The sequence below is a fragment of the Gadus macrocephalus genome, chromosome 1 (assembly GCF_031168955.1).
Source record: "Gadus macrocephalus chromosome 1, ASM3116895v1".
NCBI classification, from domain to species: domain Eukaryota; kingdom Metazoa; phylum Chordata; class Actinopteri; order Gadiformes; family Gadidae; genus Gadus; species Gadus macrocephalus.
This window is the reverse complement of record NC_082382.1, coordinates 20,237,352-20,255,195: the sequence shown is the minus strand read 5'-3', so window position 1 is coordinate 20,255,195 and position 17,844 is coordinate 20,237,352. Positions and strand designations below refer to the sequence as shown.

General features: G+C 42.2%; 1 protein-coding gene across 2 annotated transcripts; it reads left to right on the top strand.

Annotated features, from left to right (window-relative positions):
- The first annotated feature begins 10,652 nt into the window (after nucleotides 1-10,652).
- Nucleotides 10,653-13,501, top strand: LOC132457811 (WAS/WASL-interacting protein family member 3-like). 2 transcript variants are annotated; one of them, XM_060052159.1, is made up of 4 exons: nucleotides 10,653-11,436; nucleotides 11,527-11,586; nucleotides 12,318-12,746; nucleotides 13,147-13,501. In XM_060052159.1, the coding sequence occupies exons 1-4, from the start codon at nucleotides 11,430-11,432 to the stop codon at nucleotides 13,347-13,349; spliced, it is 699 nt and encodes a 232-aa protein (XP_059908142.1). In that variant the 5' UTR covers nucleotides 10,653-11,429; the 3' UTR covers nucleotides 13,350-13,501. The 2 variants fall into 2 exon arrangements, with proteins under 2 accessions (XP_059908142.1, XP_059908149.1); XM_060052166.1 differs by having other exon boundaries at nucleotides 10,653-11,586.
- Nucleotides 13,502-17,844: the final 4,343 nt, after the last annotated feature.

The following is a 17,844-nucleotide window of genomic DNA, read 5'->3' as shown; positions in this document are numbered from 1 at the left end:
CTTGGACTCAGGGACAGGGACTCAGAAGCAAAACTCAAAAGACGGCAGTATGTTTAAACCAAAAACGCTTTACTAGAAAATGGTAACAAAAACGCTCCAATGGAGGATACAAAACTATAACTATAAGGATATTCTCTTAATTTATGTTGTTTTTTTTTACATTTAGGAGGAACAGTAATTCTAATTTAGCAGGCCAATACATTAAAAGGGAATAGTGAATATTTTGTGCGTTGTGAATAATTATTCCAGATCAGCCTTTTCTGTTTTTCCCAAACGAAGCCCTGGAGATTTGTGTTCTTGTAGATATTGAATTATATTCTCCTCCACGCCTTGAACAAACAAGGTGCTCGCTAAGGAGGATAAAAAACACAATTAAATGCAGTAGTATCTATGTCTTAGGTGTCAGAGGCTGGCCAGGCGCCTTCAATGGGACCAACTCAAAACGCAGCCGATATGAAAATAAAACTGTGATTCTGAATAAAGTATAAATTATATCGAAATTTCGTTATGATATTATTGAAGTGTAGATTTGTCTTTGCTTTCTGTTTTTTTTTTTCATCTTCAGGTAAGTGAATGCTTCTTGGGCAGGGGTGGACTGGGACAAAAATCTGGGACAAAAATACATGCGAATGTTGGCATGTTTGTGTGGTTAGAATTGTGTGAGTATCACATGCAAATATTTTAAAAGCAAATAAGCAACCCTAGGTAAATCAAGGGGGAAAAGGTTCCAAATAGTGCAGATGGCTTTGCATATGCAAAACATACTGAGCAGAACAGAGAATTGACTTTCTACAGCCTGTGAGCCATTCTCTGTTTATACCATCATTGGTTTCATAGATACACATACCTTTCCTGGGCGGTTGTTGAGGGTGGACGAAAATACAAATCAATACAATGAAATCCCTCATCTTTGGTGGACCCTGAATCTGCCTTTGTTGACGGTAGAGCTACATTTGCATGAAAGTGACAAGTACCAAATAATTCTAATTTAGCAGGCCAATACATTAAAAGGGAATAGTGGATATTCTCTTAATTCATGTTTTTTTTTATCATTTAGGAGGAGCAGTTACCCTTTAAATACAAAGAAAATGACAAAATGAAAGAAAAAGAAATAAAATACATTTAATGTAAGGCTAATATCAATGAGTTTAGGAGTTTAAGTCATTATTGTATTGCCAAACATGCCCGCTAATGCACCTGTCATATCTATGCTGATGTGTCCTGTTCCTTTTCGACGTTTTCGTATTTCTTTTCTGTGACTTCAGAGGGAGGTAAACGGGAAGTAATTGACCCGGGCCTTGTGTCAGGCTGAGCCAATCAGATTTGACAGAATGCGGAGCAGTCCGATTTGGGAGGACGTTCGGCCGCTCGCTTTGCCCCGATACACTGTGTTTAAAAGTGATACCACCTCTAAATTGAGATTATTGTTTCGCGCTGTTTGCGAATATCCAGCAGGCCAGCCCAAGTCTCTTTCGTATTTTTTATTTTCTTTAAAAAATAATATGAATAAAAAAAGGACAAATGACGGCCGGCCGGCTCGGCCTGAAACCGTCCGGCCGCTCGGGAAAACTACCGAACCTCCCGATGGCCAGTCTGCCCCCGGTCGTTGGTGTCTAGACTAGCCCTCCAGGCGGAAAATATCTTAGATATCTAAAACAATAAAAGTCATTACAAGTCAAAGAGGCGGAGCCAGAGTCAAGTCTCAAGTCAATAGCAGTTAAGTCTAAGTCGAGTCGCAAGTCATGCGTAATTTTGTTAAGTCAAGTCTGAAGTCATCAAAATCATGACTCGAGTCTGACTCAAGTCCAAGTCATGGGACTCGAGTCCACGTCTCTCCCATGTACTAATAAAATTTAAGTTTTCTCTTTTCAAAACCCCTAAGCGTTTTACTAGCTGTTTTATTTGTATTTATTTTGCAGGAGGGGTGGGTGGCTGAAAGGAGTCGTAGTGAAACAATTGTTGATTCGGCCCGGCATCCGAGAGGGCTCAGTGCACGGCTTTGTGAACTTCTCATGTCTGAGGTTTTTCCCGTTTAATTAACATGAATGATGTTGATGGTTTCTAGGTACTGTGTTGACTTTTTATCACTTAAAGTCGCCGAGGGATGTGAGACAGATCCTCGCTTATGATGCCACAATGCTTAACAACGAGAATATTTCTGCCACCGGCACGTCAGGCACTAGGGCGTGGCTGGCTCCCATGATGCGGAAGCAAATCTCTCCTTGATGTTCCCCTAAGCCAAGTAGTTTTCATAGTAATTATTGGGTGCCATTTTTTTATCCGCAGTCCTTTATTTAATAGGACCATGGTTTATGACGTTGTCTCCTTCCACTTCCGGGTGAAAGTCCTAGCAGAAATTCTCAAGCCTGCGCAGAACGCAAAATCCGTTTACGATACGATGGCTGAGTATACATGCTGTTAGTTTGCCGACTATGAATGACTTATCTAGGTGTTCTATTCCGATGATGTGATGTCATATAAAAATACATACAAAAATCTAAAAGACAGGAATGCAAAACAGGAGTACACACACAAGATAACCTGCCATTTCAAAGACAGCAGAGACACACTGGGCCTGTGGGAGGGCATTCAGACCATCATGGACTACAAACCCGCGCCACAGATCTGCAACAGCAACAGCTCTCTGCCCAACAACCTCAACAGCTTCATTGCACAGGAGCCCCCCCAAGGCTATATGCTCAGTCCCCTGCTCTTCACCCTGCTGACTCACGACTGTACACAATCCCACAGCACCAATCACATGGTGAAGTTTGCAGACGACACAACTCTGGTGGGTCTCGTCACCAGGGACAACGAGACCCACTACAGGAAAATGGGCAACCATCTGACCACGTGGTGCAGAGACAACAACCTCCTGCTGAATGTCAGCAAAACAAAAGAGATTGTTGTTGACTTCTGGAGAGGCCACACCAAACACCCACCACTTACCACGATAGTGCTGCTGTGGAAAAAGTGAGCAGCACCAAATTCCTGGGGGTGCACATCAGTGAGGACCTCTCCTAGACCACCAACACTGCATTGCTGGTGAAGAAAGCACAGCGGCGCCTCTACTTCTTTCGCAAACTCAAGCAAGCGAGTGCTCCCCCACCCATTATGTGCACATTCTACCGGGGCACCGTTGAGAGCATCCGGTCCAGCTACATCACTGTGTGGGGCGGGAGCTGCACTGACTACAACAGGAGAGCCCAGCAACTTGAAGTGAACACATCTGGAGGGATCATTAGTGCCCGTACCCCTCCTTGAAAGACACATCATCAACCGCCTCACTACTGTTCAGCCATCTGCCCTCTGGGAAAAGGTATCGGAGCCTCTATGCCGCTCTATCAGGCTCACACTCCATCAGGAAGCTAAACTCTCTTCCCTCTCTCCCCTCAGCTTCATCCACCGGGCTGTCAGAAAGCTCACTCTCTCCCCTCCCCCTCCCCCCAAATTCCTATGGACCCTGAACCCTGACCTTCAGACTTTTTGCACTATTACATTATATAAATGTTGCACTATTACAATATATAATAAAATATATATTTTGCTGCTATTATTTTTGCACTATTACAACTACAGAAACCTTTTGCTGCTACTTTCTTACATATACATAGTAGACTCATATTTTATTGTTTATTTTTAGGATGATCAAGGCCTTTATCTGTTGTGCACTTTATTGTTAACTTTAGTGTGAGGAAATGTCTTGTGTTTATCTGTTGTGCCTGTGCACTTTATCTCTGTCACTGTGGGATAGTGAGAAACGTCTTTTGAATTCCTTTGTATGTCTGGTTCATGTGAAGAAATGTACAATAAAGCTGTCTTTGACTTTGACTTACCAGCTGCTGTGCATGCAAACGTTTTGCGAACTCCAATATATTTATTTTTGCATACAGTCTACAGTTTTGTTTGGCCCATCCCCTGCCAGGGGTTGGGAGCCTCAAACACAAGTATTTTGAATACATATTTGAATGTTCAAATATGAGCATACCGATTGATGCTATGGTACAAATTGACTAGGTTTCCTTTAACCAGCCATCTCTGCACACTATCCCTAATATCCATTGGCTCACATTTACTCATTAAACCCTCCTTGGGACTGAAACTCGCCATGTTGTCTCTCATTAGTTCACAGGCAGCTCCGAGGCTGGAAAATGCTCGGGGGGGGGGGGGGGGGTGGAAAGAGAGAGAGTCTGGGCGAATGTCACTGGTGTGGCACTGGGCAAACCAAGGCAAGGCAATTTTATTTGTATAGCACATTTCATACAACAATGGCAATTCAAAGTGCTTTACATAGAGCATAAGAAATACAAAACAGGGAGAATAGATAAGAGAATACAAATTAGCATAAAAGATAAAAAGTAATAAAAATAGAGGGTATATAAAGATAAAAGATAAAAAATAAATAAGAATATAGCTCAAAATAAAGGAGTGAATCAAAGTGCTAGTGTTGTAGTCGAAAATAAAAGAGTGAAACGAAGTGCTAGTGTTTAGTCGAAGGCACTGGAGAACATGAAGGTTTTAAGCCTGGTTTTGAAGGTATTTAGAGTTTCGGCTTGTTTTAGTTCATCAGGGAGTTTATTCCACTTGCACGAGGCAGAATAACTAAAAGCTGCTTCACCGTGTTTTGTTTTCACTCTTGGAGTGATTAATAGACTGGTCCCAGCTGACCTTAGGGGTCTAGCTGGAGTATAAGGTGAAAGGAGGTCTGACATGTATTTTGGCCCGAGAACATTTAGCGATTTATAGACTATTAGGAGTACTTTGAATTCAATCCTCTGACAGACTGGTAACCAGTGTAGAGATCTGAGAATAGGTGTAATATGTTCACATTTTTTTGTTTTTGTTAGGACTCTAGCAGCAGCGTTTTGAACAAGTTGCAATTTACGAACAGCTCCTTTAGAAAGGCCTGTCAAAAGACCATTACAATAATCAAGCCTACTCAAAATAAATGCATGGATGAGCTTTTCAAGGTCTTGTTTAGACATGAAGCCTCTAATTCTTGATATATTTTTCAGGTGATAGTAGGCTGATTTGGTTATTGAGTTTATGTGGCTGTTGAAATTTAGATCAGAGTCTAGAATTACACCAAGATTTCTAACCTGGTTTTTAGTTTGAAGAGAGAGAGAATCAAGGTAGGCACTGACTTTTGATCTTTTGTCATTTGCACCAAAGACAATTATCTCAGTTTTATCTTTGTTAAGCTGGAGGAAATTTTGTCTCATCCAGCTGTTTATCTGTTCAATGCATTGACGGAGATCTTCGATGGGACTATAGTCGTTTGGTGACAGGGCTATATACATTTGAGTGTCATCCGCATAGTTGTGGTACGCAATTTTGTTGTTTTTTAGAATGTGTCCTAATGGAAGCATGTAGAGATTGAATAGAAGAGGGCCCAGGATTGATCCTTGGGGAGCTCCACATGTCATTTTAATTTGACTAGATACAAAATTGCCAATGGAGACATAGTAGTTTCTGTCCTGTAGATAGGATCTAAACCAATTCAACCAATTTTCGAGTCTGTCTATTAAAATATTATGGTCTACAGTATCAAAAGCAGCACAAAGATCTAGTAAAACTAAAACTGACATTTTTCCGGAATCTGTATTTAAACTAGAGCTGTCAAGCGATTAAAATATTTAATCGTGATTGATCGCATTAATGTCATAGTTAACTCACGATTAATCGCAAATTATTTTTCTATGCTAAATATCCCTTGATTTTTTTTGTCCCATAATTCTTCTCATTTTAATTCTCTTATCAACATGGTGAAGTGTATCGGCTTGCCTTGTGCAAATGATTTTCTATTGATAACAACATTGGCATATAATGATCAAAACAGGACGATACAAAAAAATAGCCTATAGTGCAATTAAACGACTGCTTTGAACAAATGTCATTTGAACATAGCAGTCAGGCTACTGCTTCTTTGTTTTGAGCCAAAGAAAAAAAAAAAAATATATATATATATATATATATTTTATTAAATAATTGCGTTAATCGCGCGCAAATTTTTCTAATGCCGTTAAATTTGGTTTGCGTTAACGCCGTTAATAACGCGTTTAACTGACAGCTCTAATTTAAACGGATGTAATTTAGGACTTTGATAAGGGCCGTTTCAGTGCTATGCAGTGGCGGACTCAGGGGGGGGCAGTGGCTCAATGGTTGAAAAATCGCGCTAAAGTGCCCTTCAAGAGTGTCAAAAACGAGAAGAAATTCCTTATTGGCCGCCCTTTTCATGTGCAAAACATGATTAGGTGCCCTCTAGGGTGCTCCTTCATACAATAAATTATGATGATGTGCCCTCTAGAACAAGAAAATTCAATGACGTGCCTTAATGAATGCCCTTATAGTCCCCTTCTGCCCGTCTGGTGCCCTTTTAGTGCCCTGATAGTCCCCTTCTGCCCGTTCTAGAGCCCTGATAGTGCCCTTCTGTCCGTCTGGTCCTTCTAGTGCCCTTCCAGTGCCCTTCTAGTGCCCTTCTAGTGCCCTTCTGCTCGTCTGGTCCTTATAGTGCCCTTCTAGTGCTCTTCTGCCCGTCTGGTGCCCTTCTAGTGCCCTTCTGCCCGTCTGGTGCCCCCATGGTTGAAAAAGTGCCCTCTATGGTGGTGAAAATGAGAGAAAGTGCCTTATTGGCTGCCATTTACACGTGAACAAAAATTAATGAGTGCCCTAGGTTGCCCCTGATGATGATGATGTGTCCTCTGGAGCAAGAAAATGGCAAACCGAAAAAAACATGTTGTGGTTAGCTATTGAGGTGCAGACGTTCCTCTCTTTGGTAGCTGACGAACGGGGAATGCGAGGCGTTGCTTTCATGTGGCGTCGCCATGACAAACAGATACATCGAGTGGTACTTAAATCTCCACTGGATAATGAAGCAAAAAGCGGATTAAGAGTATGTCAGTACCCATAGTGGAAAAGCGCAATTAGATGCCAAGTTAGAAAAACTTAATATTTTCAGTTTGCATAATCCGTTTAAAATGTATATACATTTTTTGAGCGTTCAAGATCATTCAAGTGTAGGTCATTTCATGCAAGAGAGACGATAATGGTCAGCTATCATCTCAACATGAAGAAAAAACTTCCTTAAATGTTTCCGTAGCTGGCTGTCAGCGGTCAAAGACTGTATGGTAGCGGCACATTGAATTTTCTCCAGTCTAATTTTTACTTAAATGTTAGTAAAGATGAAAGCAGTAAGGCATCCTCCTTTCTTTGGCTAAAATGTGAAAGTGCACAATGATTTGAACAACTCATTTGGTGTTTATAAAGTCGCTAGAATAAGGGGAAACAGTGTCTTTGAAGCAAAAAAAATTCTGGGGGAGGACCCCCGGACCTCCCGTTTCAATTATGAGCCCAACTATTCTTTTAAGTGCTACATGGAGATGTAACAAGTGCCCCGAATGGGACCTTCAAGGCAGCGCTTGCTAAGGTTAGGGGATAGGACCTTCCAGGCAGCGCTGCCTTTAAGGCTCCGTTGGGGGAACAAAACACCATCAAGTTAGAAAAGCCACTGTGTCCGCTGGTGGGGCCCCATGTTGTCCAGAATGTGCCCTTTTTATTTTTTCGCCCCTGCCCTTCAATCAGTCTGAGTCCGCCACTGGTGCTATGTAAGGGGCGAAAGCCTGATTGAAAGTTATCAAAGAGGTCATTTACGGTTAAATAGTTGCCGAGTTGTTGGTAAACAACTTTTTCAATTATTTTACCTATGAAAGGTAAATTTGATATGGGTCTATAATTGTTAAGTGAAGATGGGTCTAGGCTGCTCTTTTTTAATAAAGGCTTAATAACTGCAGTTTTCAAGGTTTCAGGAAAATGTCCTGATAGGAGGGAATTATTGATTATTTGTATTAATTCACTCGCCAAGCAGCTAAAAATATTTTAGCTGTATTTTTTATTTTCTTGAATGAATAAAAAAAGGACAAATGACGGCCGGCCGGCTCGGCCTGAAACCGTCCGGCCGCTCGGGAAAACTACCGAACCTCCCGATGGCCAGTCCGCCCCCGGTCTTTGGTGTCTAGACTAGCCCTCCAGGCGGAAAATATCTTAGATATCTAAAACAATAAAAGTCATTACAAGTCAAAGAGGCGGAGCCAGAGTCAAGTCTCAAGTCAATAGCAGTTAAGTCTAAGTCGAGTCGCAAGTCATGCGTAATTTTGTCAAGTCAAGTCTGAAGTCATCAAAATCATGACTCGAGTCTGACTCAAGTCCAAGTCATGGGACTCGAGTCCACGTCTATCCCATGTACTAATAAAATTTAAGTTTTCTCTTTTCAAAACCCCTAAGCGTTTTAATAGCTGTTTTATTTGTATTTATTTTGCAGGAGGGGTGGGCAGCTGAAAGGAGTCGTAGTGAAACAATTGTTGATTCGGCCCGGCATCCGAGAGGGCTCAGTGCACGGCTTTGTGAACTTCTCATGTCTGAGGTTTTTCCCGTTTAATTAACATGAATGATGTTGATGGTTTCTAGGTACTGTGTTGACTTTTTATCACTTAAAGTCGCCGAGGGATGTGAGACAGATCCTCGCTTATGATGCCACAATGCTTAACAACGAGAATATTTCTGCCACCGGCACGTCAGGCACTAGGGCGTGGCTGGCTCCCATGATGCGGAAGCAAATCTCTCCTTGATGTTCCCCTAAGCCGAGTAGTTTTCATAGTAATTATTGGGTGCCATTTTTTTATCCGCTGTCCTTTATTTAATAGGACCATGGTTTATGACGTTGTCTCCTTCCACTTCCGGGTGAAAGTCCTAGCAGAAATTCTCAAGCCTGCGCAGAACGCAAAATCCGTTTACGATACGATGGCTGAGTATACATGCTGTTAGTTTGCAGACTATGAATGACTTATCTAGGTGTTCTATTCCGATGATGTGATGTCATATAAAAATACATACAAAAATCTAAAAGACAGGAATGCAAAACAGGAGTACACACACAAGATAACCTGCCATTTCAAAGACAGCAGAGACACACTGGGCCTGTGGGAGGGCATTCAGACCATCATGGACTACAAACCCGCGCCACAGATCTGCAACAGCTCTCTGCCCAACAACCTCAACAGCTTCATTGCACAGGAGCCCCCCCAAGGCTATATGCTCAGTCCCCTGCTCTTCACCCTGCTGACTCACGACTGTACACAAACCCACAGCACCAATCACATGGTGAAGTTTGCAGACGACACAACTCTGGTGGGTCTCGTCACCAGGGACAACGAGACCCACTACAGGAAAATGGGCAACCATCTGACCACGTGGTGCAGAGACAACAACCTCCTGCTGAATGTCAGCAAAACAAAAGAGATTGTTGTTGACTTCTGGAGAGGCCACACCAAACACCCACCACTTACCACGATAGTGCTGCTGTGGAAAAAGTGAGCAGCACCAAATTCCTGGGGGTGCACATCAGTGAGGACCTCTCCTAGACCACCAACACTGCATTGTTGGTGAAGAAAGCACAGCGGCCCTCTACTTCTTTCGCAAACTCAAGCAAGCGAGTGCTCCCCCACCCATTATGTGCACATTCTACCGGGGCACCGTTGAGAGCATCCGGTCCAGCTACATCACTGTGTGGGGCGGGAGCTGCACTGACTACAACAGGAGAGCCCAGCAACTTGAAGTGAACACAGCTGGAGGGATCAATGGTGCCCCGTACCCCAACTTGAAAGTCACATCAACCGCCTCACTACTGTTCAGCCATCTGCCCTCTGGGAAAAGGTATCGGAGCCTCTATGCCGCTCTATCAGGCGCACACTCCATCAGGAAGCTAAACTCTCTTCCCTCTCTCCCCTCAGCTTCATCCACCGGGCTGTCAGAAAGCTCACTCTCTCCCCTCCCCCTCCCCCCAAATTCCTATGGACCCTGAACCCTGACCTTCAGACTTTTTGCACTATTACAATATATAATAAAATATATATTTTGCTGCTATTATTTTTGCACTATTACAACTACAGAAACCTTTTGCTGCTACTTTCTTACGTATACATAGTAGACTCATATTTTGTTGTCTATTTTTAGGAGGATCAAGGCCTTTATTGTTAACTTTAGTGTGAGGAAATGTCTTGTGTTTATCTGTTGTGCCTGTGCACTTTATCTCTGTCACTGTGGGATAGTGAGAAAACGTCTTTTGAATTCCTTTGTATGTCTGGTTCATGTGAAGAAATGTACAATAAAGCTGTCTTTGACTTTGACTTACCAGCTGCTGTGCATGCAAACGTTTTGCGAACTCCAATATATTTATTTTTGCATACAGTCTACAGTTTTGTTTGGCCCATCCCCTGCCAGGGGTTGGGAGCCTCAAACACAAGTATTTTGACTACATATTTGAATGTTCAAATATGAGCATACCGATTGATGCTATGGTACAAATTGACTAGGTTTCCTTTAACCAGCCATCTCTGCACACTATCCCTAATATTCATTGGCTCACATTTACTCATTAAACCCTCCTTGGGACTGAAACTCGCCATGTTGTCTCTCATTAGTTCCCAGGCAGCTCCGAGGCTGCAAAATGCTCGGGGGGGGGAGAGAGTAGTATGAGGTTAGGAGATTAGGAGAAAGGAGAGAGAGAGAGAGTAGTATGAGGTTAGGAGATTAACAAACCATTCAGACAGAAGGTCACTGTAAAAGAGATATTTACATTTGGTTAATGTATGAAGAGTGGGAAGCAAGGAAGAGGAGGAAGTCTGCACTACCCTTCACCCCTCTGCAGTCCTGTTCAGGGAGCCAAGCCCGTAGACCCAGCAGAGAGGGAAACAGGTGGGCGTGGCCAGGTGAGAGCGGGAGGCATCAGAGCGTAATGGCTCCTTTCACTTTATCAACGGGCCGTTGTTTGACCTCTTAAGAAGAACTCATGACCTTACCTTTTAAAGATTTGTTCAGGACTATCCCCCAGGCTCATTCAAGAACCATGAATTAACTTAATGTTGTAACTTTCAAATGCATTTTCATGTTCCTTTAGTTTCTGATCATTGGACCTTAACATATTGAAGTTTGAAGACACATTTGTACCAAGCTCCCCCTAATGTTTGGCTGTAAAACGGTACAGATAAGAATAGGGAGGGTGAATGCACTGTGATAGGGGACACGATGTGGTAAGTGATAGGGGAGACCCCATGCTGAGAGAGAGAAAGAGGGAGGGAGCGAGAGAGAGAGAGAGTGAGAGGGGGAAGAGAAGCAAAGGAAACCAAAGACTTTATGTGAGACGAAGAATTTATTAGACTTTATATCGCACTGAAGAGGATAAGAAAGAACAAATTCAATAAAGGAATATCAAGGAATTACTAAGGCTTTACATAACATTACGTAGGGTTAAATAGAGTGACGCAGCGACAGAAAGACAAGTTAAGGCGTGGATGGATGAGTTTGAGTAAAAGGGAGAGAGGAAAAGTAAATGAGGATGGAATTAATGGACGAATCAGAAGTAGACAGAGACGTGCATGTGTAGTGAGTATTGTGCTAATTACAACCACTAATGAGTTTGAGGAATTTACGTATTTACTTTGAATGCATCTCTTAATTCATTTTCATAACCAGGACTTACGATGTCACAAGAACGCTTACCTCTGATTGGATCTTCGAAAAAAAAGAGTGCAGGTAATCACTTGTGACTCATGATTTTATAAATTGCAAATTGACAGATTAGCCTGGTATTGATTATGTGATTATCTTTTAATTAAATTGCTAATTGCCCTCCAACAGAGGCTAACTCAAAGTAACAGAACACATGTCTTTCAACTGTGAGCAATGTGTGTAAGGATATAATGGGTGATGACATAGTATTATGTAGTTGGAATGGTAGTGTTTTTATAAAAAACGGTGTGAGAATGTTGTGGTTTTAAAATACTTACGTATTTTAGAATGTTGTGGTTGTTTTTTAGAATGTCTAAATGGTTTGAGAATGTTTAGATGTTGTTAGAATCGGTCGGTGTGAGAATGTTTATGTGGGATGTTTTTTTAAATGTTGAATCACAGACACAATCTCTCTCCATCAACCATATGAACAAACAATCGCACTTCGCACAGACATATTGCACACAATTTGAGCAAGAACAAAATGGTTTGTTGTTGCTCAAATTGTGTGCAATATGTCTGTGCAATTGTTTGTCTGTTTCCCCTTTAGCTTAGGCCTGCCGTAATAATCAATGTAATGGAATGAATTTTATTCTTATAGTATTTTAGGTTGTCTATTGACAACTGGCCGGGGACTACAGCTGGAAATGAGCAAAATAGGCTAAAGCTGCTCCTTTGAGCGTAATCAAAGGGGACTGTCCACGTAACTACAAACAAATAAACTAAACTAAACCAAACGTGTTGTTCCCCACCAGCCAAGGCCTCAAGCTCCGCCTCCGCTGCTCCCCAGCGCCCCCCCCTGGCCGGACTGAGACGGCGCAGCAGCCGGCCGTCCCAGCCCACCCCCTCGTCCTCCTCCCACCCCCTCTCTCACGCCTTCCTCCACGCCGACACCTCCATCACCCCCTGGGGAGGGCTCTCCCTCTCCGAGTCCTCCTTCACCTCCATCCCTCCTCCTCCTCCCCCCCCTCCCCCTCTTCCTCCACCTCCCCCCCCTCCCCCTCCCCCTCCTCCTCCTCCCCCAACTCCGGTCCAACCTCGCCTGCACCCGCCTGCCCCCCCGTCCCGTCCCGCGGCGCCCCCCTCTCGCCACGGGCGGCGCGGGGTGGGCAGAGAGGGGGGAGGTTCGAATCCCTGCTCCCCTTCCTTGTTGCACCGCGTGTCGGCCCAGATGGAGAGCCCAGGTAGCATCCCAGCGTTGCTAAGTGGTTAGCCTATCCCTGTATCACTGCAGTATCTCTTAGTTGTATTAGTATCAGCTAATATTACACCAGCCCAAGGTGTTCCTCGTAGTTGTCCTTATTCCCTTATTATTCCTTAGCATTTAGTATGTTATTACTATTGACTATAAAGATATTTAGAAACTTTAGTCTGTACTCTTGTGTACTCTAAGTAGGTCTTAGTAGGCTATCAACTTATTTTACAGTTAGTTGACCAAGGGTAAATTGATAATCTTTATTTCTTTGTGTATTCTCTCTCTGTCTCTCTGTCTCTCTGTCTCTCTCTCTCTCTGTGCCTCTTTCTGTCCCTCTCTCTCTGTGACTGTATCTCTCTGTGTCTATGTCTCTGTCTGTCTCTGTCTAGGGAGGGAGGCCAGGGAGTTACGGGCCAGGCGGAGGCCTGTTCCGCGCATGCCCCGCCTCCCCCCGCTGCGTCCAATCACCAGCCTCAGCTTCACGCGCAGCTTTACCTTTTCCTTTTTCGAGCTGCCGGTCCACCAGACGGCCAGCTGTCGCGCCGAGGGGGTCCGCCACGTCATGCTCCTGCTGAGGCAGATGCAGTACTGAGCCCTGGGTTGGCTCTCCCTCTCTCTGTGGGTCACAGTGGGGCTTGTACCAGGGTCGAGGTTTCACATCAACGTTAGCTTTTGGTGGGGGTCTCCAAATCAGATGCTAACAAGACAACCCTGTTATCCATCGCCTGTCTCCCAGTGTTAGACCCCCCCCCCCCCCCAAGTCTCACGGTCAGACTTTAGCAATGCTTGTGAGCGACTGTGCGTCTGTCTGTCTGTCTGTCTGTCTGTCTGTCTGTCTGTCTGTGGTGCGTACGTGTGCCTGCAAACCTTTTAATCCTACTGGATAATATATAAATGAATGCCTTAGTTAAAATGAACATAATTACTAAACATGAACACCATTAGAAAATCTTTAATCGTCCAGTAGTTAACTTTCAATAAACAAATTATTAGTTAATGCTTTTTACTGTCGAATAAATGTTTAATAAAGGTATATTAATCGGTAACCCTTCCTTTTACAGTCCCCTAATTACTAGGTATTTACCTGGTAAATATATGGTAAATCATAGATATTATTGGGTAATTACCACTGGTAATAATAAGGTAAATACAGAGGAACTACAGCTGAAGAAAAACCTCCACTATTGCCCATCAACTCAACTAAGTACCGTGTATTTGTAACTGTTTTAAGTTGGTAATAACTCAGATATAATTGTGTACTTCATAGGAAAGTAAGCAACCAATTCTTAGAAACAACTCTTCTATTACCCATCAATTCAAGTTACAACTGTAGTTATCCAAGGTTTATGTTGGTAACAGCCAAAGTCTAATTATGTACTATCTAGAAATTAACATAGTACTTTCCAATAAATTACTTTTTCTTATATTGTTATTGTTCACAGCTACACCCATTTATAAAAGCTTTATTCGACTTACCTCAGAAACTACGAAATTGTTTTTATTTAAGTTGAAAAATTACAGCAATACTTACCTGGTAATCTCTGGAACAATTTTCCTCTAGTGTAGTGACGAAGCCTTGTTTGTTTCCATGGTTTTACCATATTCTTACCATATCTTTTGCAATAGATAATTCCATTGTCCATGGAGTTAACTGGAACTTGTACCATATATGTTCTGCAACGTTACTGAGTAAAACATGACAATTTAATCAGTAAGTAAGCTGAAACTGTATAGTAAAAGGAAGCCTTGTTTGTTTCCATGGTAATACCAGGCTCTTACCATATCATTTGCAACTGGTTATTCCCTTTCCATGCAATCAACAAACTTGTACCATATGTTCTGCAACGTAAGTAAAACGACAATTTACCCAGTAGTTAAGCTGAAACTGTACTGTAAAAGAAAGCCTTGTTTGTTTAAATACCTAGTAATTAGGGGACTGTAAAAGGAAGGGTTACCGGCATACTACCTCAAGTTCTATGGTTATTCTGTTTTTTTATATCATGTTGATCTTGTATAATGTTAGATCCAAAATAAAGTGCAATATTGCAGTTTCCAACGCAGATTGTGAGCATGAATAATATTCTTATCTAATCATAGTGTTTTTCCATGTGGGTAAGTTTGCATTCCTAAGACATTCAAACTATACAGTAATATTCTAGAGACAGATATTGTATCAAAAGATCAAAAAAATAAAATCGAAATAAAGATCAAAACCCTGTCAACGACTACTAATGACGTAGTACGGTAACTGGGTCTTGAAGGGTTGTCCCATTTCCTAGGTTTAGGATTGAGGGGTAGGGCTAGGGTTAAGGGATTTGGCCAAGGGGTGTAACGGGATTGGGCCTAAGGCTGTAGGAAAACTTAGATCTGACTGTATTTAGAGAAGAAACCCCATGGAACGTGTATGCAGGCTTGCGCCGTGTATCCAAAACAAACGCAACAAGATTCCATGCACCTCATTCCTTTGGGGCCGATGCATCGGGTTCCATCCGATTCCATCAGTTCAGCTCAAGGACGCCATTAACCCCACCCATACCTGTGTGATGTTGAGCTGACATTTAAGTCAAAACAGTTTTCAACCGTTTGAAATTGCCTGGTTACCTTACCAGTGCCGAACCCTGATCGTTGACGCTCTGACTGTTTACCGTCATATGCAGAGACGCCGGTGTTAACAGGAGAAAGCCAGCGATGAATTCTCTCTCCGCGCAAAAAAACAACAGGGTCCTTTTGAAACTCGTGGTTACCTTGTCATAGTGACTCTACACAGGGCCGAACCCCGGCAGGGAAGTTCCCCTTTTCTACACATTTAGATAAATCGCTAGAAATGTTGTGCAATATTTGTGTGACAAGAAAAAACGGCGAGGGGGTGGGGGGGGGGGGCTTCTTCTGCTTTTAATGTAACACCTGGTCAGTGCGTGTGCGGTAGTCTATGTTCCGAGGTCTATCGCACTTAGGCAGGCATGCACTATCACGCAGTTACGCAAAATATCTAACAGACACGGAAAGGCATGAACGAGGCCTTTATGAACGTTCATTGATATTGGCTAGTCGTTGTTTATAGTTAGCAACATTAGCCTCCTTAGCAAACCAGCTCGAAAAACAACAAAGCACCTCTTTACATTGTATTGCATGCACAGCAAGACCGTGCAATTCATAAATTGGTGACCGGAATAAAGTAGCAATGTAATCAAGTGTGTAAGAGCATTTAAAATCGACATTAAAATAACCAACGTGGTAGCCTAGAAACCTAGACGCCCCTAGCGACAGAAAATTGAATTTGCAGCCAAAATCTTTCCGATATGGGTCTGGCTTGCCAGGCTACCAACGTGGTACAGATACAAAGAAAACAAATCTCTTCACGGGCGCAGCCATTTTGGGGAGAGCGTCATCACTGCCCTCGGTCTACTCTCAGAATTCCGAGGGATGAAGACAAAAAGGGGAGTGCCTATGAGAAATGCCACAAGAAAGCTGAGAGATTTCCCAACTTCCGACTCGGAAGGCATGCGTCCGAGGAATCTGGAACACACTATGAGCCCTGGGATGTCTTTCCCTCTCTCTCTGGGTCACAGTGGTGCTTGTACAAGAGCCAAGGTTTCACATCAATGTTAGCTTTTGGTGGGGGTCTCCAAATCAGATGCTAACAAGAGCGTGGGTGCCTGCCTGTAAACATTTGAACCCTTCTAGACAATGTATAAATTAATGTGTGACACTTTTTTGGATTAGCAGATTAAGAATTCTTTATGCAACAATATTCTGGGCCAGATTACTAGGTTCGACTACTGGAGCAAGATGGATAATTAATGAGGCATCACTGTTTAGTTTGACGACTTATTATTCAAAAGTTGTTTCTTAAAACAGTACAAAACAAACATAACCTTATACTTTATAAATCACATAAATCATATAAATGACATAACCTTGAGCCCAAGTAGGAAATAAAAGAAAATGTAAAAGAGAATTTAATCTCAATGAATTTCTTCCTGGTTAAATAAAGGATAGATTGAATGGCTTCAATGTGACCTATTGTCACATTGAAGCCAAAGGGTGTGGTGTGAGAGAAGTTTGAATGTGCTCAGACATGTTGATTTCCACCGAAGAAGCACATTACGCAATCCGTCGGGTTGGTATAGCCTGTTGAGAGCATGTTTACAGCACTCTAGGACAAACACAAGGCCATTAAAAGTGGGGACAGACTTTAAAATCTTCCCTTAAAAACACACTTCGGATTAGAATATATGTGCCAAATATTAACAAATAATGAGACAATGTGTTCTGTCAATTATTCTGTTTTTCTCAGGAGATGACTTGACCTTTTACAATTATTTTATAAAAGGTGTACTTTCATCTGAAGTTGTGGACGGTTCAGCGCTGCCTGTAAGAGGGTGTGGCCCTGGTCCATATATATATATATATATGAAGTATCATTTTTGAAAATCAGTGAATAGAAAGATTATGAATGTCTTTATATTAAAGTCAGAGGTCTGGTGAATCAGACTGGATGGAGATAAATATATTGTTTAAGGTATCATATTTGCTTTTACAAATGATCAACTCTGCCTTGAACATTTTGCTACTTGAGCTTTTATTTGATTTATCATACCCAGATTACTAGGTTCGACTACTGGAGCAAGATGGATAATTAATGAGACAACACTGTTTAGTTTGACGACTTATTATTCAAAAGTTGTTTCTTTAAACAGTACAAAACAAACATAACCTTATACTTTATAAATCACATAAATCACATAAATGACATAACCTTGAGCCCAAGTAGGAAATAAAAGAGAATAAAAGAAAATGTAAAAGAGAATTGAATCTCAATGAATTTCTTCTTGGTTAAATAAAGGATTGATTGAATGGCTTCAATGTGACCTAATGTCACATTGAAGCCAAAGGGTGTGGTGTGAGAGAAGTTTGAATGTGCTCAGACATGTGGATTTCAACCGAAGTCGATGAGAAGCACATTACGCAATCCGTCCCACGCAACGGATATTACGTTATTGGCCGTTTTTACATTATTGGTTGATACAGGATCAAACTAAGAGGTAAGAATCTGTAACGTTGAAGAAAGAACAGACAGACAGACA

Bases quoted from the DNA above. Each gene is read 5' to 3' on its own strand.
- LOC132457811 (XM_060052159.1), top strand. The intron at 11,587-12,317 runs GTAATCACTTGT...GTTCCCCACCAG, and splicing joins TTCGAAAAAAAAGAGTGCAG to CCAAGGCCTCAAGCTCCGCC. The intron at 12,747-13,146 runs GTAGCATCCCAG...GTCTCTGTCTAG, and splicing joins GGCCCAGATGGAGAGCCCAG to GGAGGGAGGCCAGGGAGTTA.